The sequence below is a fragment of the Fomitopsis serialis genome (assembly GCF_022376445.1).
Source record: "Fomitopsis serialis strain Sig1Antser10 chromosome Unknown B0H18scaffold_59, whole genome shotgun sequence".
Taxonomy (NCBI): Eukaryota; Fungi; Basidiomycota; class Agaricomycetes; order Polyporales; family Fomitopsidaceae; genus Fomitopsis; species Fomitopsis serialis.
In genome coordinates, this window is record NW_025955019.1 from 98,299 (window position 1) to 116,077 (window position 17,779).

General features: G+C 54.9%; 5 protein-coding genes across 5 annotated transcripts; 2 read left to right on the forward strand and 3 right to left on the reverse strand.

The window, feature by feature from the left end:
* Positions 1 to 156: 156 nt before the first annotated feature.
* Positions 157 to 1,758, reverse strand: B0H18DRAFT_1187227 (uncharacterized protein; the record flags this gene model as incomplete). The annotated part of the gene is made up of 5 exons (XM_048036017.1): positions 157 to 980; positions 1,037 to 1,193; positions 1,256 to 1,345; positions 1,406 to 1,643; positions 1,695 to 1,758. 5 exons carry the CDS (start codon positions 1,756 to 1,758, stop codon positions 513 to 515), a joined length of 1,017 nt encoding a protein of 338 aa, XP_047890885.1. The 3' UTR covers positions 157 to 512.
* Positions 1,759 to 5,694: 3,936 nt separating this feature from the next.
* On the reverse strand, positions 5,695 to 9,601 carry B0H18DRAFT_1086077 (TPR-like protein; the record flags this gene model as incomplete). Its single annotated transcript, XM_048031990.1, has 17 exons — positions 5,695 to 5,802; positions 5,857 to 5,933; positions 5,987 to 6,086; positions 6,139 to 6,263; positions 6,319 to 6,741; positions 6,792 to 6,915; positions 6,969 to 7,075; positions 7,126 to 7,222; positions 7,278 to 7,597; positions 7,654 to 7,755; positions 7,803 to 7,890; positions 7,952 to 8,089; positions 8,146 to 8,631; positions 8,681 to 8,804; positions 8,857 to 9,140; positions 9,180 to 9,333; positions 9,384 to 9,601. The coding sequence occupies 17 exons, from the start codon at positions 9,599 to 9,601 to the stop codon at positions 5,695 to 5,697; spliced, it is 3,075 nt and encodes a 1,024-aa protein (XP_047890886.1).
* Positions 9,602 to 10,540: 939 nt separating this feature from the next.
* Positions 10,541 to 12,584, forward strand: B0H18DRAFT_1020517 (uncharacterized protein). The gene is made up of 3 exons (XM_048029487.1): positions 10,541 to 10,780; positions 10,831 to 12,316; positions 12,370 to 12,584. Exons 2-3 carry the CDS (start codon positions 10,841 to 10,843, stop codon positions 12,379 to 12,381), a joined length of 1,488 nt encoding a protein of 495 aa, XP_047890887.1. The 5' UTR covers positions 10,541 to 10,780; positions 10,831 to 10,840; the 3' UTR covers positions 12,382 to 12,584.
* An 84-nt stretch (positions 12,585 to 12,668) lies between these two features.
* Positions 12,669 to 14,466, forward strand: B0H18DRAFT_542333 (uncharacterized protein). The gene is made up of 3 exons (XM_048038535.1): positions 12,669 to 12,748; positions 12,798 to 14,298; positions 14,360 to 14,466. The coding sequence occupies exons 2-3, from the start codon at positions 12,808 to 12,810 to the stop codon at positions 14,369 to 14,371; spliced, it is 1,503 nt and encodes a 500-aa protein (XP_047890888.1). The 5' UTR covers positions 12,669 to 12,748; positions 12,798 to 12,807; the 3' UTR covers positions 14,372 to 14,466.
* Positions 14,467 to 14,508: 42 nt separating this feature from the next.
* B0H18DRAFT_1121319 (uncharacterized protein) lies at positions 14,509 to 16,162 on the reverse strand (the record flags this gene model as incomplete). The annotated part of the gene is made up of 3 exons (XM_048034316.1): positions 14,509 to 14,531; positions 14,585 to 14,957; positions 15,035 to 16,162. 3 exons carry the CDS (start codon positions 16,160 to 16,162, stop codon positions 14,509 to 14,511), a joined length of 1,524 nt encoding a protein of 507 aa, XP_047890889.1.
* Between the last annotated feature and the right edge of the window lie 1,617 nt (positions 16,163 to 17,779).

A 17,779-nucleotide genomic window follows, 5' to 3' on the forward strand; every position in this document is an offset into this window, starting at 1 on the left:
CATAACTCCAGAACATTCGACTTGCTGAATTAGCCTCTCGACAGCCAGGTGGCCGTGAGAGTACATCAAGAGTGCATCTGCGAATGATTGGTATCAAGAGCAGAGTTGGGATGATCGCGTCAGGTTGCAGGCCAAGTCGGGGATCGCTCAACCACCCGCCATCGCGCCGGTGACTCTTTGCAACTGCCAGCCCATACTAGCGGACACGGTCAATTAAAGTCAACCGACAGCCTGGCGGAGGAACTGATGGCTGAGCAAATGCGATGCAGACCCGGGGTATACCAGATCGATCCGTCCCGCCGGTCCCGAGTCGTCGTCATCGCTGCTTCCAGAACCGGACTACAGTCCTCCCTCAGAACCTATTGCGTTCAGACTCAAGACAGCGTTCCGATGTGCAAGCCATTTCCATTACCAGTACAACAGGGGGGCCCGAGAGTTACATCCGACCGAAGAGAACGCCGAGTCTACGAGGAAGTACTGAAGGGTCCGAACGACAAATAACTCGAGTATAATTATAGGACAACACGGAAACTGCTCAAAGCACGACGGTCTTCGGTCGTGAGTGCAGCATAACCAGAGGACTGCGATGACTGAGAGTGGGTATGAGAGATGGAGGGGCTGAGGGGATGTATTGGGACTATATTCGAGAGACGCGGCAGCAAATGGCCGACGTCGGTGTCTCCGTGGCGGAAGACAGTGGTATCGCTTGACGTGCTCAGGGTCGTGGATGAGGATGACGAGGACGATGAAGACTCCGGTCTCTCGATGGGCGAGAGCGCACCGTTGCTCGAGGGCGACTGAGGCGACCAGGAGCTCTTGGACCAATCGCCGTCGTGACGAGAACGTTCGTCGGGGACTGTCAGCATACGAGTGATCTTGGCCGGGTTGCCACGCGGAGACGAAAATACGCCCTCTGGAATCCGGATCTTCCTCAGATAGTCGTAATGTTCCACGACGGGAAGACGTTGGTAGTCATCGCCCTGTGATGATGAGACATCAATCAAGACGATGACGAGAAGGGAACAACAGAACTAACACAAAAGTATGCTACAATATGCCATTTCCTCGGCTCGCTAGGGTGCGTGTAGACGTGCGTCGAGTACGTCTGTTTCGTCAAGCCATCAGGCTTGGATGGGCGATCCTGTCGCGTAGGTGCTGGCTGATAGCTAAACGGGTCTAGCGTCCTGCGTGCCCTGGGTTATGCATACCAGCAATGATAGGCGAGAACGTGGTCGAGTACACACGAGTTACGTACCGACGTGCTGCCTTGGCAGCCTTCTCCTCGGGTGTTGTCTCTATCTTCTCCTCATAAAAGAGGTAATCTCCGCGCATCCTGCTCTGTGACCTGAGGACCGACAACCGGGGTCAGTGAAGACCAATGGGGTAAGTGTAGACCATGACGAACCATCTCCTCCCATCTGTCCACCTCTCCAGCCCACCTAGAGGACAACCCGTTGACGAACCGTTGAGGGATGGAGGTCGAGGTAACGCACCCTGCTTGTGCTCTGCCTCTTCCCAAACGAACACGTTACCAGAGGACAACTGGTCGCGCTCGGTCGCTGTGAGCCGTCTCGTAATGAGAGGCAGGATGTTGAGCCTGACTGCCTCGAAGATGACGTGGGCATCTCGTGCATCTCGCAAGTCTTCAGGAGACTGTGAGCGCCGAACACAAGTAGCGATGTGGTGAGGCTTACGGAGAGCGGGGATGGTTGCGTGGCCTGAGGGACCTGCTGCGTTTGATGAGACTGACGGAGACATGCAGTGACTTGATCCTGCGCCGCGCTTGGTACGGACGAGGCGATGCTGGAGTTGAACGCCGGGACCGAGGGAAGGGACGGAAGCACGTAAGGGCTCAGAGCTATGTTGCTGGGTGGAGCGTCAGGGGAAGCAGTGCAGAGACTGACGGTGGGAGTGCCTGGCTGGTTCAAGAGTAGGCATTCTCCCGCTGGGACTATATACCGTGTTGTCACGGTGTGGTGCTATTTACTGGGTGAGCACGACGATAATAGGGTTCATGTGGTAATATAACTCACCCTCGCGATGGCAAGTTAGACATACCGGAGGCAGACAAGACTTGATATGGAAGACATGAGGATGCGCGCGCGGCTTGGCCAGGAAGGCGACGACCCAATCCTGTGGCGAGTGCCTGTGGAAGGCTCACGAACTCTGCAGAGCACCGGATGACGCAGCGGCGGCCTGGGAGAATCTCGGGAGGCTACCACTCCGTCGGCTTCAGCGTTCGCTTTAAGGTTACACATGACGTCTCCATCAGCTGTGACAGAGAGATGTGAGAACCGGCTCTAGAAGATTGGCATTTTGCGTCGCCGTTCTGCACTGACCGCCCGTACCTCGTCAGCTTTCTTGGCCTTGACGCCCCGCTCGACGTCTACCAAAACGTGTTGTCCGCATGTCGACCCGTCGATTCCCAGCTTAGGCACTGTTGGGAAAGTCGGTGGTATCCGGTGCGAGTCCGAGAAGAATACTGACCAACAAGCTATCAGACACTGACGCGGACATTTGCTGCACCGGACGTTAGCTCTTTAGGATGGCCAACTGATCTGCGGCAAAGTCGAGGCCGCGCTAATCCATACGACAACCTAGCGTTGCGCGAGACGGCGTGCGCTCGCAAGATTCCACCGGATGCGCTGGAATCAGACACACGAGATGGCCTACCGAAATAGAGTGATTAGTGAGAGATACACAATGAGCATTCCCTGTACATGGTACGTCAATAGAAGAGATGGCAATGATAGAGTTCACGACCTCGTGCTTCTCCGGATCGGCTCAGGCGGGCATACCGTTAGCTTCGCCTGCAAAGGCAGCCCGACAGTCGTTGGCACTCTTTGCCCAGAAGCAGGCGTGGCAAGACTGGCCGGTGACGAGTACGGAGATCGGCCCAAAGTGTATCACATTGGCTGCATATGTCTAGATCGTCAGTGGTCGCCATTGATGTCATGCTGATCTCCGCCGTCCTTACACGCAAAGAGCGAATGTCCAGTCACTGGGTTGGCCGTGTTGTTCGGAATCGACATGGAGTGTCTTCATTCGCTGCGAGACGTCCAGGCGAGCCTAGCAATGAGCAGCGTATGACCAGGGTAACTGTTGGGCGGGGAAATCCATATGCCAGCAATCTTCGCTCCTTACTTTCCTTGCGTGTATTCGCATGCCTGCAGCGTGCTTACCCACGTTATACTTGCAAACAAGCAATTCAGCCTCTGACAGCCCTGAGTAGCACGAGTAAGAAATAAGACCCACCTGTTCACTCACATTTAGACGGGTTCGGAGCGCAGTGGATACCTGGGGTGATGTCTGCCCGAATCTGACATTTTCGTCCGTGCCGGACATTGACTGGAATGTCTTCTCTGACTGGAATGTCCCCGCCTGGCTGCTGGACCCCTGTTAAAACAAAACCCTCCGAAACAGGGGATTGGAGAGGAGCCAACCTGGGAGTCAGTCAGACACAGCACATACGTGGCGTGGAGCACGGACCGCGGTACATTTCGAGAAAATACTCATCAATGCTTCTCGCCCCCCCATGTCTCCACTGGACTTGTCCACAAGCCCACCCACTTTGCAGACCGAGGCCCACGCGGAGGACAGCAGAGCCACATCATCCACAAGTAGAATGCCGTAAAGAGTGCAGATGACGGCGGTGGTAATGCCGTCATTGCAAATGACCTCCGAGAGTCTGCATTACTTCCACCGCCAGAGCTGCGCCCCCATGTCCGGGCGCATGCTCCGGCCGCGTGCTGTTCGGATCCATCGCCTGTGGCAGTCTCGTTACGATGCAATGGGCCGGTTTTGTGTTCCCAAAGAGGGTTCCGCAGCACATGCGACGGCAGTGCCGCCGTAGTCACAGACCTCAACGCCGACACTGGAACGGACCAGTACTGTGTGATCCGGCCGACATGATAGTGTGGATTCGATTTGCGACATACGTGCTTGATGTCCTTGACGGTTAGGTTTATGTTTATCATCAGACGTGGGCAGTAAACGTACTCACCGGTTCCCCGGTGCGTAGTAACCGAGTAGTAGCACCGCTCCGTGAGCAGCTGGTGATCATTATTGCCTGCTGGAGCGGAGAAGAGAGAGACCGTATACGCAGCGAACCGAGTCGAGCTAGCTAGCAGCAAAAAGACGGACACGAGCGTGCATGCATCATCCACGCCCACCTACGGAAACACCAGATGTACGCCGCACGAGGTGCGACTGTTCTTCTGCCGCTGGCAAAGATGCGAAGCGACATGAGCGCCTATATACGTCATGGGACTCACGTCCGTACTGCCGACACAGTGATAGACTCGAAAAGACGATAGGTGCGCCTTGTACGACCTCGACCTGCATTTGGCTGACCTGAGAAAGCTGAGAACGGGACGTCGACAGCTGACAAGGGGAACTTACCCGCGTACGTACGCAGGCACTCGCGGAAGCAAAGGACAGGAGCGTTTTGCTCCAGGTACCGTAGGCACAGTGACCACCACGGGGACACATTTCACGGGAGTAGCCTAGTCTAAGTGAAACCCTATGTCATGTAAAATCCAATGCCCGTGGAACTACGAGACTCACCGCCCGTTTGAGAAGCTTGGTGACTATCACCTCTCAACTTTATGTGGATCAAGAACTCGACAGTGCACGAGTTCGTCCTTCGTCTTGCGGGTCACGGTACGGTCACACAAGACTGGAGACAACGGGCGCTCTCGGCGTCAGTGGCATGCGTGATGCACCAGGTTAGCTTACGAAGAATTGGAGTTACAGAATCTGACTCGCCTTGCAGTCCGGTCTAGCATGGAGACATCGCGACGGACCTACAGCAGCCATACTTGATGGTCATGTAGAATAAGCATACAGTGCATTGTATGTTTATTTTTGGATCCAGGACGATGTGAGGATATTGGGCTGCTAGAGAATGACTGGTTCCGTGCTTGTGATAAGGAATCTGGCTTATGGTTGCCGCTGCATAACGTCCGGGATCACGACTTCTCGTCATTGCAGAAAACTCAGATCTTGCGAGTACCGAACGGCACGTAAGTAGGAGGCTCCGTCTCGAGAGCTTACAAGGCTAAAGGAATTCTGGATTAGATGTTTCTCAGTACCACGATTGGAGCTTTGATAATGGACACACCGATATACATCGTCCGTCAATCTTCGACATTGAACAGGATTGCCAAGCGAGGATGATTACCCTCGGTACACGACGAGACGGTTCGCAGAATGCGTTGAGTCGAGTACTGAACATGATCAACGTTTGGTGCACCGTGCCTTCCAGATCTGGCTTACATCAATCAGTGAACTGTTGAGGCAATACGAAGTATCACTCGCCTGAGAGCGTCAACACAAACCTGTCACGTAACCGGTGAACAGTGAACAGTATCATACTTAGTTCGGCATACCGGGAACGTATATCATACTCTAAACTGAAATAGTTGTGGAGAACTTCGAAGGCCATTTGTCAATATGTGTGCAATAGAGACGTCGAATGTGACCTTTGCAATACTGCGCTTCTACGTCAGATTCTGGAAAATGAAACGCATGATACAAAATGACTCACGAAGGGCGGGAAACTGCAAGCACTGAACACACAGAACGAACTTATGACCTGCGTGGTGGATCACACGCGTACCGGCCTGAGAGTCAAAACACGCTACCGATACATCACTGTGCTATGGATACAATATAGAGTCAGATGCAAGACAATTAGACCGAAAGCCATCGTCGGTACAACTTTTCCGCTAGCGGCGTGGCACCAGTTGTCACATAAATCAGCGACAAATTGTACGCCGCTTCACGCGCCAATCCGCATTCCTAGACATAATAGTCACCGATAGTCTGAGATCCGGAGACAGCGTGATAGCCTACCTGGCCATCTTCAGGGAAGTTTTTCTCTGCAGACGTCAAAACTCGCTCGTAATGCCGTACGGCTAAAGAATGTAGCCCTGTCGGAGACATTTAAGCACAGGACCCGAACAAATCAAGGACAGGTGTTTACCGAGCTGTTGGAAGGCACGGCCGAAGTTGAACTCTACCTCATCGACGTCTTCTGATTTAGCTCCGCGAATGGTCCGATAACGAGACAAAAATGCCATGCCCTACGTCCGGCCTTTAACGGAGTATAATGTAGCTTAGAGAGCCCGATAATACCTGAGTGATGAGATGGTTCCTGTTGTCGGCCTGACGCTGCATTGCACGTCCAAACGATGCAATGGCCAAACAGAGGCATATCAGAGGATCGTCCGGGCAGTAGTCATAGGCATGCAAGAGATAGACTGGTGTACGCTGAGTTAGTGGGAACAGGTGCGCACGAAGACTCGAGGGACATACATAGGGCACTCTGGTAGCTCTTGGCAGCGAGGCATATTTGCCCATACACGGCAACGTTGACGGGATTGCCCTTCGTGGGTAAGCTAGCCTTCTCCTCCGACACTGTGGATCCTTCCCTCGGCGCATCGTCTTCTTCATCAACATCGTCTCCGTCCCCACTTTTGCTCGAACCGAGTCCATATCGCCGGAGCGTACTGTTCCACCGAACAGCATCCGGTTTCCTTAGCGCCGCGTCCGCAAGCTTGATCTCCCGCAACAGGTGTTTAGAGAGCGTTGATGCGAGGAATGCATCTGTGGCACGCAATCCACTTCCCAATGATGCCACGAGAATCCTGAGGGGCTCGTTGTTGAACTGATAGGCATTGATAAGTTTCCGTGACTGCTCGACTGCCGTCGGGAATTGCCCGACATGAATGGCGCAAGCTGCACACAAATAATTAGCGCGTCCAATCACATCAGTGAGGTGCACTCACTCATCAACGCCAGACGTATGGAATCTTGGGCGAGGCGACTTTGGTATGCGCTTGAGTACAAAATGTGGCGCAAGACCTCCTGCGCCAAATTATACTGGCCACGTCTGGTGAGCAAGAATGTATACTGTGACGTGCGTTAGCTGTTATACCCGGAGGTGCAATGGACGCTGCACGTACATGGAGGAACAACCGCAGCCATTCATCGAAAGATATTGTGCGGAATGTGTCAAGGCCGCCCGTGTTGATGCCATCTCCCCTAGCTTTACGCGCGATAGTATCGCGGCCTACCAAGCGTCAGCAATCAAGCACCGATTGACGCAGCTTTCTAGCATACCTAGCTCAAGCTGCAGGCGAGACGCCATGCTTTCCTCGCTCGCTTCCGCAGTTTGCCTCCTCGAGCTTCTGGGGAACATGCCACGGAAGCCTTGGTGCTAGTACAACAAATGTCAAGATCGGTTCCTCCGAATGAAACCCTCGACGACTCACCCGGCTAGTCTGGAAGAGGTTCCTCGTCTCCCTGAAAGACTCTATCAGCTTCTCCGCTTCGACGAGCCATTCCCTTTCTGCCTCTTCCTCGCCAGCCAGCATGCGCGGCCAGAGCTCCTTGACCCTACGGAAGCCCTGTGTCACCTCCCGCTCCTTTTGGACCTCCAGCTCCCTGAGCTGTGCTGCGCTGAGTTTGTTCGCTTTGGCAGAGGCCAATTTTCCTTTGACACGAGCTTTCTCTTCGAAGAGCGAGGTTGTGTTTGCGTCATCAGTGCCATCGGCCGTACCTTGGCGTGGGCGTCTCCTGCGGGAGTCCATGACTAGGGTACGGATACCAGCTTAGTATAATGCGTACGCGAAGGAAAGCGCGACGTGCCTTGAAACACCAACTCCAGGGCCTTTCGCGGTTCGTTGAGGATCTCGTAAATCTCCGCAAGTTTCATTTTAGCTTCGTTGTGCGTGGGATCGGCTGCAATGACTGAAAACAGTTTCAGCAACAGGTATCAGAGCTGAGCAGAACCGTACCATGCTCGTACACCTCGGCCGCTTCTCTGATATCTCCGACCATTCGGCGGCAAGCAGCCGCTTGTAGAAGGACGTAAAAACTACTAGTCTGTGAATTGTGAACGTCGCCATAAGTCTATGTCAGCACATCCATGCCGAGAGCTGCGCACCCCAGCATCTCCTCCGAGTATCTCGTAGATGTGTCGAGCCTCTGGATACATCTCGCGCTCGAAATACGCATCCCCAATCTCAGTGAAGAGTGGTGCATACTCCAACACATCCTGCGCAAGTATGAGATCTGCGTGTTTCTGGTATAGCTTAGTGAGCCGCATTCAATCGTGCAAGTAAGTCGCCAGTCGTGTACCTTGCCTTCCTCAACGTCCCCCATTTTGATGCGCGCGACGGCCAGTCGGTGTCTCGCATTCACGTCCAGAGGATAATTGCCGGCCTGGAGCTCTCCCTCCCCACCGCGCGTGCCCTCGGCACCCACGTAGTACTCCCGGTCGTCCTCGCACACGTCCCAGAACTTCTGCTGAGCCCGGCTCTGCAGCCACCTGCACCCCTTCCGGATCGCCTCGATTGCCCTATCGTACTGCCCGAGCGAGTTGTGCAGGTCCGCGAGGACGAGAATGTGCATCATCCCGAACCCCCCACCGGGCACCTCCTGCTCGCTGTCGGGGTCCAGCCCGACGCCCGTTGGGAACATCGCGTAGTAGTGCGCGAAGGCGTCAGAAAAGAGGTTAGCACAGAGGTCGAAGTCTGAGAGCTCGATGAGGATGGGCCGGAGCTCGTCGAGGACGGTCAAATTGTGAGGGAGGCGTTTAAGGATGGCGAGGAAGGTGTTCCGAGCCTACCACATCGGTCAGCGCATGTCAGAGGAGGTTGGTCAACACAGCTACCGTCTTCAATTCACCTATCTCCTTGGCTAGGGTCGCGCGGTCCCACAGCGCATTGAGGTTGGAAGGATCCAGGCTGTAGACCTTGCCGTAGCAGTACAGTGCTTGTTGATTGTAGCCAAGCTCACTGTTGTAAGACCATGAGTCCCTGAGCATAAAGTATGAACTCGGTGACGTACACAGACTGCTTCGCCAGACGCTCCCACTCCTCCGCGTCGTGCATGAGGTGGGCCGCCATTATGCGCAGTTGCAGCGCCTTCTGAGGCTCGTTCATGTCCGCGTAGCATTGCGCAAGCACGGACCAGGCCTGCGCTGCGCGGGGTTCAATGCGGATGACCTCCTGCATAATGCGCAGTGTCTCCTGGACGTCGCCATCTACATAGGCTTGGTTGCCTTCGCCTATCAGTGCCCGCACTTGCTGAGACAGCACAGGGCCCGCTCTCCGCCCACGCTTCGAATGACCCTGAGTACGAGAGACGAGGCACAGCGCACTCGCGCTCACCTTCTTCCCTTTGCGGCTACGGCCGACGCCAGACGCATCGCGCAGGTCGTCGCGAAACTCGGCCTCTTTCTCTTCCAGATTGAAGTCCCACATTTTCGTCAACAGTCCGGCGTTGGCTCCTCCTCCGGACTGGCGTATTCCCTGTACCAGGCGACTGCAAAGTCTGGGACCACAAGGCAAGTGTCGAATGTGGCAAGGACTTACTCGAAATCGCCCTCGATGGCTGCCTCGGCATTCGAGTCGCCTGCAGGTCCGTCTATATCCACTGCATCTCCATCCTCTGTCTCTTCGGAGCTTTCATCTCCCTCGTCCTCGTCCTCGTCCTCTTCGCTATCGTCATCTTCATCAGCCCATTCGTCGTTACCACGTATCTCTTCAAGGGGCCCTGCGACACCATTGGAGGGGCTCAACGAGGCAGCCATGGCACATCAGTCGCTATAGCGCTATGAGTTTTTACCTCTCCGAGTCGCTATATGCAACCTTGGATGGATGCCGCCGCGGGATCTATCGCTATCACCGATGTAGAAACTGTGAAGTGTTCCAAAACTACGCAGTGGCCAGTTTCCGGAGAGTACTTGGAGCAATAAAGGGAGGTCGTCGAAGACAAAGGGATGCACGCAGCGCGACTCGTCTCACGCAGTCTAATCCGCGTAATGTCACAGGCACATGAGCGTGACGTGTGCATTCTGAGGTACTTCTGCTACTGTCTCTTTCGACGAGAACGTATGCTTGTAAGTTCATGAGACATAGGCCAAAACATCTTTCGACCTAGGGCTGCTCTGCACTGAGGGCTACTGAGGGAGAAGATGGGACTTGTTCTACCATATGAAGGTTCGAGGCGGGCGAAGTGGCGTGTCTATTGCCTGATTGGGATAAACTTCTAAATCGGGTTGCGTGCCCGCGTGCTCGGGAATCCAGCAAGAAACTAGACAGCAGTATACTTAGTATACACCCTGCTAGCACCAAAGTCACGATAATAGGCTTCCTGACCGAGTAGGAAGGGTGGCCGAGATCTTGGTCTGCGTAACGCTCTGTGGGGCGGACTTTCTCGGTCTGCGCCGCAGCGGGCCAGCGGCGCAGCCTCGATGTGACGCGATCACGTGCAGACTTTCGCGAAGCAACCCAAACCTGAAAAGTCAAAATGTGCGTGTCATCCTGAGTCTTGATGCGATGCTGAAAATCGCCCTCGTACGCACCGCAACAAAAGGCGCAACTTTCGATCTGGTCTAATACACACGATGTCAAGCGGGCCAGTCCCACCGCGATGTGATAAGTCCAGGGGGGGATCACCACATAATTCTCACGAGCAGCGACAATCGCGACGCGGCCTCGACTTTAGAATGTCGATCATTTGAAAAGTAGTAAGTAGGAGCTGACGCGACTATGCCTCGCTCCGCGTCCCTGTTCGCTGCCCACGTCCATTGTCCAGTCATTCTCTTATTGCCACGTATCAACTCACAGACGCTGCTATACACGAATTCGGAATACGCGCACTGACAGTCATATTTGGGTGACCGTCAGAATCATCGCAGGTGCCCAGCCCCGCAATCGTTCGGACCTACCAGCAACCAAAGCATTTTCAACAGGGGAGTCGTCCCGAGGTAAGTCGACTCATCTTATGTTACGGAGTGCTGAGCCAACACATCTACAGCCCGGGCCGTATGGCTTCAGAACACAGGCCTTCCGAGTCCCGCATCACGGCTTCGGCGCCATTCAACAAGAGCAGCGCAGACGTCGTGCTGTGTACGTCTGACGAGGTTGAATTTCATGTCCACGCGCAGATCCTGTGCATGTCTTCCGACGTCTTCGACAGCATGCTGTCCATCCCACAGCCCAACGTCTCAGACCCACGCGACGTCCACTCCGAAACGGGTCTTCCCCTCATCCATGTGTCAGAGGTCTCTGAGACCTTGGACCGATTGCTTCGGCTCTGCTATCCGGTCGCAGATCCGAAGCTTTTCTCGCTGGACGATATCAAACCTGTCTTGGCGGCAGCAGTGAAATACCAGATGGAGGAGGCGATGGCATTGATGAAAGACAAGGTGAAGTCACTCTGCATGGACTCGCCTCTTCCGGTCTACGTCGTTGCTTGCGAACTGGACCTCGAGGACCTCGCACATCAAGCTGCGGCGACAGTCCGAGTGCGCGAGCTCACGACGGAGTATGCACCTGAGCTGGACAGGATCAACGCCGCGCAATACTACAGATTACTCTTTTATGGGACGCGGAGACCGCCGTCCATCAACGCAGGCATGTCCCTGAACTCACCTTCTCTGACGTTCACCAGAAGTCCCATCCTTGAGTCCGCATCGCCCACCCGCAGCCCAGGGGTCTCGGACTACTTCCCCGACTTTGGTGGCTGCCATGCCGTCGCGGACATGGCCATTCACTCTTCCGACGACGTGGAGTTCCGCGTTCATCGAAGTATATTGGCCATGGCCTCACCTACACTTCTCGACGCACGCCCAGAGTCTGCGGAATCCGCGCTTCCATGTATTCGGCTCAACGAGGTCGGCTCCGTGCTTTCCATCCTTCTTCAGCTCGCCTATCCTCTTCCTGAACCGGTCATCCCGGACCTCCGCACCTTGAACGCTGTCACTGACGCCGCTGCGAAGTACGGTATGGTGAGGGTCATCCAGACTCTCAAGCGTCTCTGGGCCGAGCACTTGGAGGCGGCCCCCCTGCGCGTGTACCTCGTCTCGACGCGCCACGGATGGGACAAGGAAGCGCGCGATGCCGCTCGACGAGCCTCCTGCGAGAAAACCGACGCCTACGTGCCCGAGATGGAGACAGTCTCTGCGTCCGCGTATCGACGGTTCCTCGTCTACCGCTACCGATGCCGGGAGGCCGTCTCGCGGCTCATTCTCCCTCTGATTCCGCCGCACCACCGCCAGGAGAAGAAGCCTTCGCGGTCGAAGCAGCTGTACTGGAGCAAATCGGGCACAGAATACGCGAATTTCCGGGACGCGTTCGCCCTGGATGTGCTCGAGATGGTCCAGCGTGCGGGGTCGGGCTGCATGCATGCGGTCGTCGCCTCGCTTGATCCCGACATGATTATCAGTGCGGCGCATCCGAGTGAGCAGTTCCTCGCTACGGTGGGGTCGTTGGAGGATGCGGTGCGGAAGGTTCTGCAGGGGGTAGGCATTGTCGCGCAATGTCGTGTGGAGATTGACTCACCGACTTTCTACAGATCGAGCTGTGAATGTTCATATACACCTGGATACCATCTAATATCCTCTTTGTGTGTTTCTGTCGATGCGGACGACTAAGTAAGAGTACGCGCCGATTCGCGACGATTTCAGCATTCAATGAACATAGAAAACGGACAGAAGCACCACTGCTAGCCTGAGGCCGCATATCTAGCTCAGTGTGCCTTCGTATTCATCTAAATCATGTGCAATTGCCAACTTAGGGATGTGCTTCCAGCACGAGGCACGAACTTTCTCTACTTAACTAACGCATGTGCGCGTCTCGGCCTCTACGTGCGTTATCGTGTAGCGTTGGCCACTTCATACGGTATCCGGCTTCCGTGTCCGCTACTCTGACCATTGCACACCTCCTCACACCCGGTACGCCCATTCATCAACGGTAATGGAGGAACACTGACGGCACAACTAGGAGAACTACCATGAGTGAAGGCGAACGCATTTATGCAGCCAAAGCTCCGTTCGATAAACACAGCGCCGACTTGGTACTTCGCTCATCGGACAACGTCAACTTTCGTGTACACAAGCAAGTGCTATCCCTCGTGTCGGATTTCTTCGATTCCATGTTATCCGTACCACAACCAACCCAAGCGGAGTCACAGGACCTGGACGTTTACTCTGGACTCCCTCTTGTGCGTGTCACAGAGAAAAGTTGGACCCTCGATCGTCTTCTGCGCTTCTGCTATCCCACAGCAGACCCGGAGTTCAGGACAGTCGCTCACATCCGGCCCGTGCTGATGGCGGCGGCGAAGTATCAGATGGACGAAGTGATATCGCTTTCGGAGAAACAGCTGTTCCTCCTCGAGGACTCGCCACTTCATGTGTACGCACTCGCGTGCGAGTTCAATCTCGAGAACGCCGCCAAGGCTGCCGCAGAGCGATGTCGCGCCCGGGCCATGCGCCCTATCCATGGCACACCCGGGTTGGATGGAGTCACGGCGGGGCAGATTTACCGGCTTCTCCAATTCTGCAGTCAAAAACCTGCCTCCAAAACTGCGAAAGCCAGCGCTCAACGGACACCCTCATTCAAGTTCGCATCTTGTGTACAGCGACAGTCTTCCGTTCTGTCCTGCTCGTATGCGAAGTCCAAGGCCAACCTCCTTGAGTTCAAACCACACGCTCATGCAGATATGGTCATCCTGTCGATGGACGACAAACAATTTCACGTCAATCGCTACATCGTGTCACTGGCGGCACCAAGCTTCTTCGACCATCATCGACCAATTGCAGGTCCATCCTCCGCTGGCTTGCCAGTCTACAGATTCGCTGAGAACAGCGAGATGACCCTCATCCTCCTCAGACTCATGTATCCTCTACCAGAACTGGGTCTCACCGACATAGACGTTCTCGGCGCCGTCACAGCGGCAGCGGTCAAGTACAACATGCCAAAGGTCATCGAGACCTTGAAGCGTAGATGGACAGACCAGTTGGAAACTGCACCTCTTCGGGTCTACTTCACCATGATGCGCTACGGATGGGAGCGCGAGGCGGAGCGCGCTGCAGTTTTGGCATCATACACCAAGAGCGATCTATATGTCCCAGAAATGGAGCAGGCATCCGGTGATGCCTACCTTCGCTTCCTATTCTTCCGCCTATCCAATCGCATGGTCGTGTTCCTCCTGTCCAAACTTCTACTACCCCCCGGGCTTCACCGCGACGTCGCTTGGGACAAAACGAGTTTGAACCCGCTGTACTGGAGGCTGGACTGTGAGGAGTATGCGAACAATGCAGACAGATTTGTTTTGGATGTCATGGAAAGCGTCCCCAAGCGCGGATGGCAGGAGAGTTGTACCCATGTGCTGCTTGCTCTACGACCTAGCAATAACCGGAGCAGCAGCACGATTAGACTAGACGAGGATTTCCTAGGTAAACTCGTGGTTTTTGAACAGAAGGTCAAACGGGGATTGCAATATGTAAGCAATGTCTTATTGCCTTTGAGTCACAGTGTACAAGACTGACTTTGTCGCCCGGTAGGTAAAGTTTTGAAGTTGTGGTCTGCTTTACTCCGTGATCCTATCTTGAAAAAGTCTCAAAAACTACACGAGTTCGCGCATGTCGATGTACTCATTTGTACAGTACAGTTATGGTCAGCCTGAGGTTCCACCCTTTACGAGGATCCACGATTAAATCGATTTGAAGCGGGAGTCTGCGCCGGCCACACAATGAGTACGGTTTTCATCGCATTAGATTGTTGCGCACCGTCAAATTCCAACGAAAGCTCAAACTCAGCGGAGTCGATGTACGCGATGATCCTCTCGCCGACATCAGCTGAGATAGGTTCGATCCGCACATCGTCTCGCTCGCTGCGCAAGACGCGCCACCACGACGTCTTCCCAACAAAACGCCACGACCTAGCATACACGTCGTATGACTTGTCGCCGACACCGACACCGAAATATCGGAGAGACGGAATCGACTTGGCAAGTCGGATAGGTAGAGCATTCATGATGTCCTCCTCTTCGATGTCTGGCATGTCCATATCGAGAAATCCGGGCATGGCATGGCAGGTGTCAGTGATGCGAAGACGCATGCAGACTAGGCGCGATGAGTGGAGAGCTGGCGGTACGTCCTCCTGTGAAAGCGCAAGTCAAATCATCATGCATGAGGGCGAGATAGTCGTCAAGATAATCGTGCGCGATGGATACTCACTATCCAAGAGTCCATGGAGGACCCGATTCCCGCATCAGATAGACGGACGTCAAGGAACCTCAATCTCGGAGCATTCGATCCAAGCCATCGCCAGAGTTGTGTAGAAGGCTCCGTGAACGTGGAAAGAGACAGCCAGAGCGGGGATGTTGCAACGATTGGCACTGCACTGTGTTTGACCGAGTCCGATTCGTTCCGGAAGTTCTCGACAGTGGTAGAAGTTAACAGGTGCAACGCTCTGACAGGACAACGTATGTGGCCAGCCAAGTTCGTTGTGGTGCCACGTAGTTCATCCAGATGTTTCCAGCATTTAAAGCCTGTGTTTTGGCCCGCAGTAAGGGTGTCCCCAAGTCTCAGAGTGCCCCTGTACCTCCAGCTGACGAGTGTGATGTACAGGCTGCGTACATTTGGAAAGGTGCTGACGATGTGGATCAGCGATGCATCGCTCCCCCAGCCGATAGCGAGTCGAGTGACAGAGGACAGCGTAACGGGGTGCTCGAAATCCAAGGCATCTGGTGTCGAACACTCGAACCGTGTGAGCTGAGAGAAAGAGCTGAGATACCCCAGGGCAATACGGCGCAATGGCAACGCGAAGTCATACTCGCACCCGCAACCGGTGAGTATTAGCGTATGAAGATGAGTTGAGCCCCGAGGTAGGAAATCCTCCACGTGCCCAGCAGACTCAGAACGAAACGCGGCTGTGCGCAGTACGGAGGATAGGCAGGGAATGGCGTTCAGCAGCGATTGGATACACTCGATGTCCAGGTACTGCAGGTTCGAAGCCCCCTTCAGGACATCCACGAGATGCTCGCTGCGCACTACAGTGCTACTCCAACCGGCGTCGGGATCCGGTATTCCCAGAGCCTGCGCGATGATCTCGAGTCGCCGCAGGCGCGGCAAGCGTTTCTGCGCATCGGCGAGCATGTAGGCGCAGAAACGATCCAGTTGGCCAGGATGGGTGAGATAGACATCAGAGATGGCGTTGTCTGTGGATACGCGATGGAGGCTCTGGCATGTTTCTGAGAGTCGGAGCGCGTCGCGGAACCGCAGACGGGAGACAATCGAATCGAGGACATCCTCGTTGAGTGAGGAGAAGATTCCCATGCGGCCTCTGTCGTGCTCCCTGAGCATTTATCGAACAGATATGCACATATATTGGGGCACACACATACGTATGTTAAATTGCGACCACAAAGGCGACTAATAGTTGCGCAGTGATAAGAGCACTTCTGGCAGCTTGAGCGTAATCCGTTTGACGTGACTATCTGCTCACCTTTTTGCCCAACTTCCAGTACAAAGAAAACTGATACAGACCTTGCAGTCACCGAGATCGGGGACCAGTATTCGAAAGGAACTCGTGTGCAAGTTTGTCTGTGATCCCTTTAATGTCACTGAGGGCGAAGTTCGTGTGCAAGTGTCGGGAGCAAGCTGTGTGGTACATACTCGGTACCGTCGGTGCCACTGCGCACTATCGATGTGGCTATCTCCGGATTCAGAGAAGATCCCACGGCCGACAAATACTAACGTAACCAACTAAATGAGCTCAGACGAAGCCCAGCTGTCCAGCGCTTAGGCAAACCACTTACATTTTGAGGGAGGGCCCAGACGATAGGACTTCGTCCGAGGACAACCAATGTGACATCACCTAGGTGCTGACATGGGCCGCGTAGGCTGTATATTTCGTCGCCGCGACGCAAGTTGCTTGGAGGTTTGTTCGCCAGTCACTTCAGAGTACGCGCCCACATTGCGATTCGACTCAAACCCGTCATGTCCAGGCAACGAGTCACGCAAACACTGTAAGTAACCCGGCGGGGCGGGCAGGTACCGCGACGGACCTCGGACGAGCCGATCGGATCGTCGATCACAGCACCCGGGAGCCCGGTCACTCACTGGAAGGGTCATCCTGCTTACCGTGCCCACTGGGTTACCGGGGCCACGAACTCATCGACGTTTACACGACCCGGGACGCTGCGGGGCCCAGGACCCACCATGTCCAAGTGAGAAGCCATTTCTCGGTTCGCAGCAATGGAAGCAGGATAGGAGGCTATGGCACAGGTGTAGCCCGTCGACGCAGGGTTCTATGCAATTGTTCTCGAGGAGTTCGCGGTGGCAATGGACTGCGAATCGGAAGGGAAGCATAGGGTGGAACGTGGACGTGGGGTCGTGTGGCTACGAGGAGGAGAGCGCATGCGCAGGCAGGATCCAAATCAGTGAATGCCGGGATAGGGGCTTTGCGTTCCACCGCCGGAAGACCTGAGATCCCTCGATGCGGCACCTCGCGAATTTGACGAGATTACCTGCGCGCGAATCTTTGCCTGAGAACAAAGTCTCGCTGGCAACGTTTGCCTCTATGTGATGATTTCCTATGGGTCGCACCGGAAGAGGGGTGCGGATTGTAACAGACCTTCATGTCGGGTCCCGGTTTCAGTGTGCGCAGGTTTCCGTCAATGAGCTATTGCGACAGATAAAGATAGTATCCCAGTAGGCCGAGGGCTCCCGGCCAACTGCATCCTTTCGGTCGTCTTTGCCTGATTGAGGGGACCACACCTCCTATACGTCTCGCTGCGGACCCGCTGTCAGATCCACAGTGCTGTCTGGCGACAGGCCCTCGGTGCCCGAATTCACCACCGCTGCGGGCACCATACCGTCGGGCCTGTAAGAATGCAGGCATACCGACGGTAAGTCCATTTCGAGGTCCTAGAACGAGTCACGTCGGCCCATCGACTCCGCCCAAACGAGCTCGGAGGG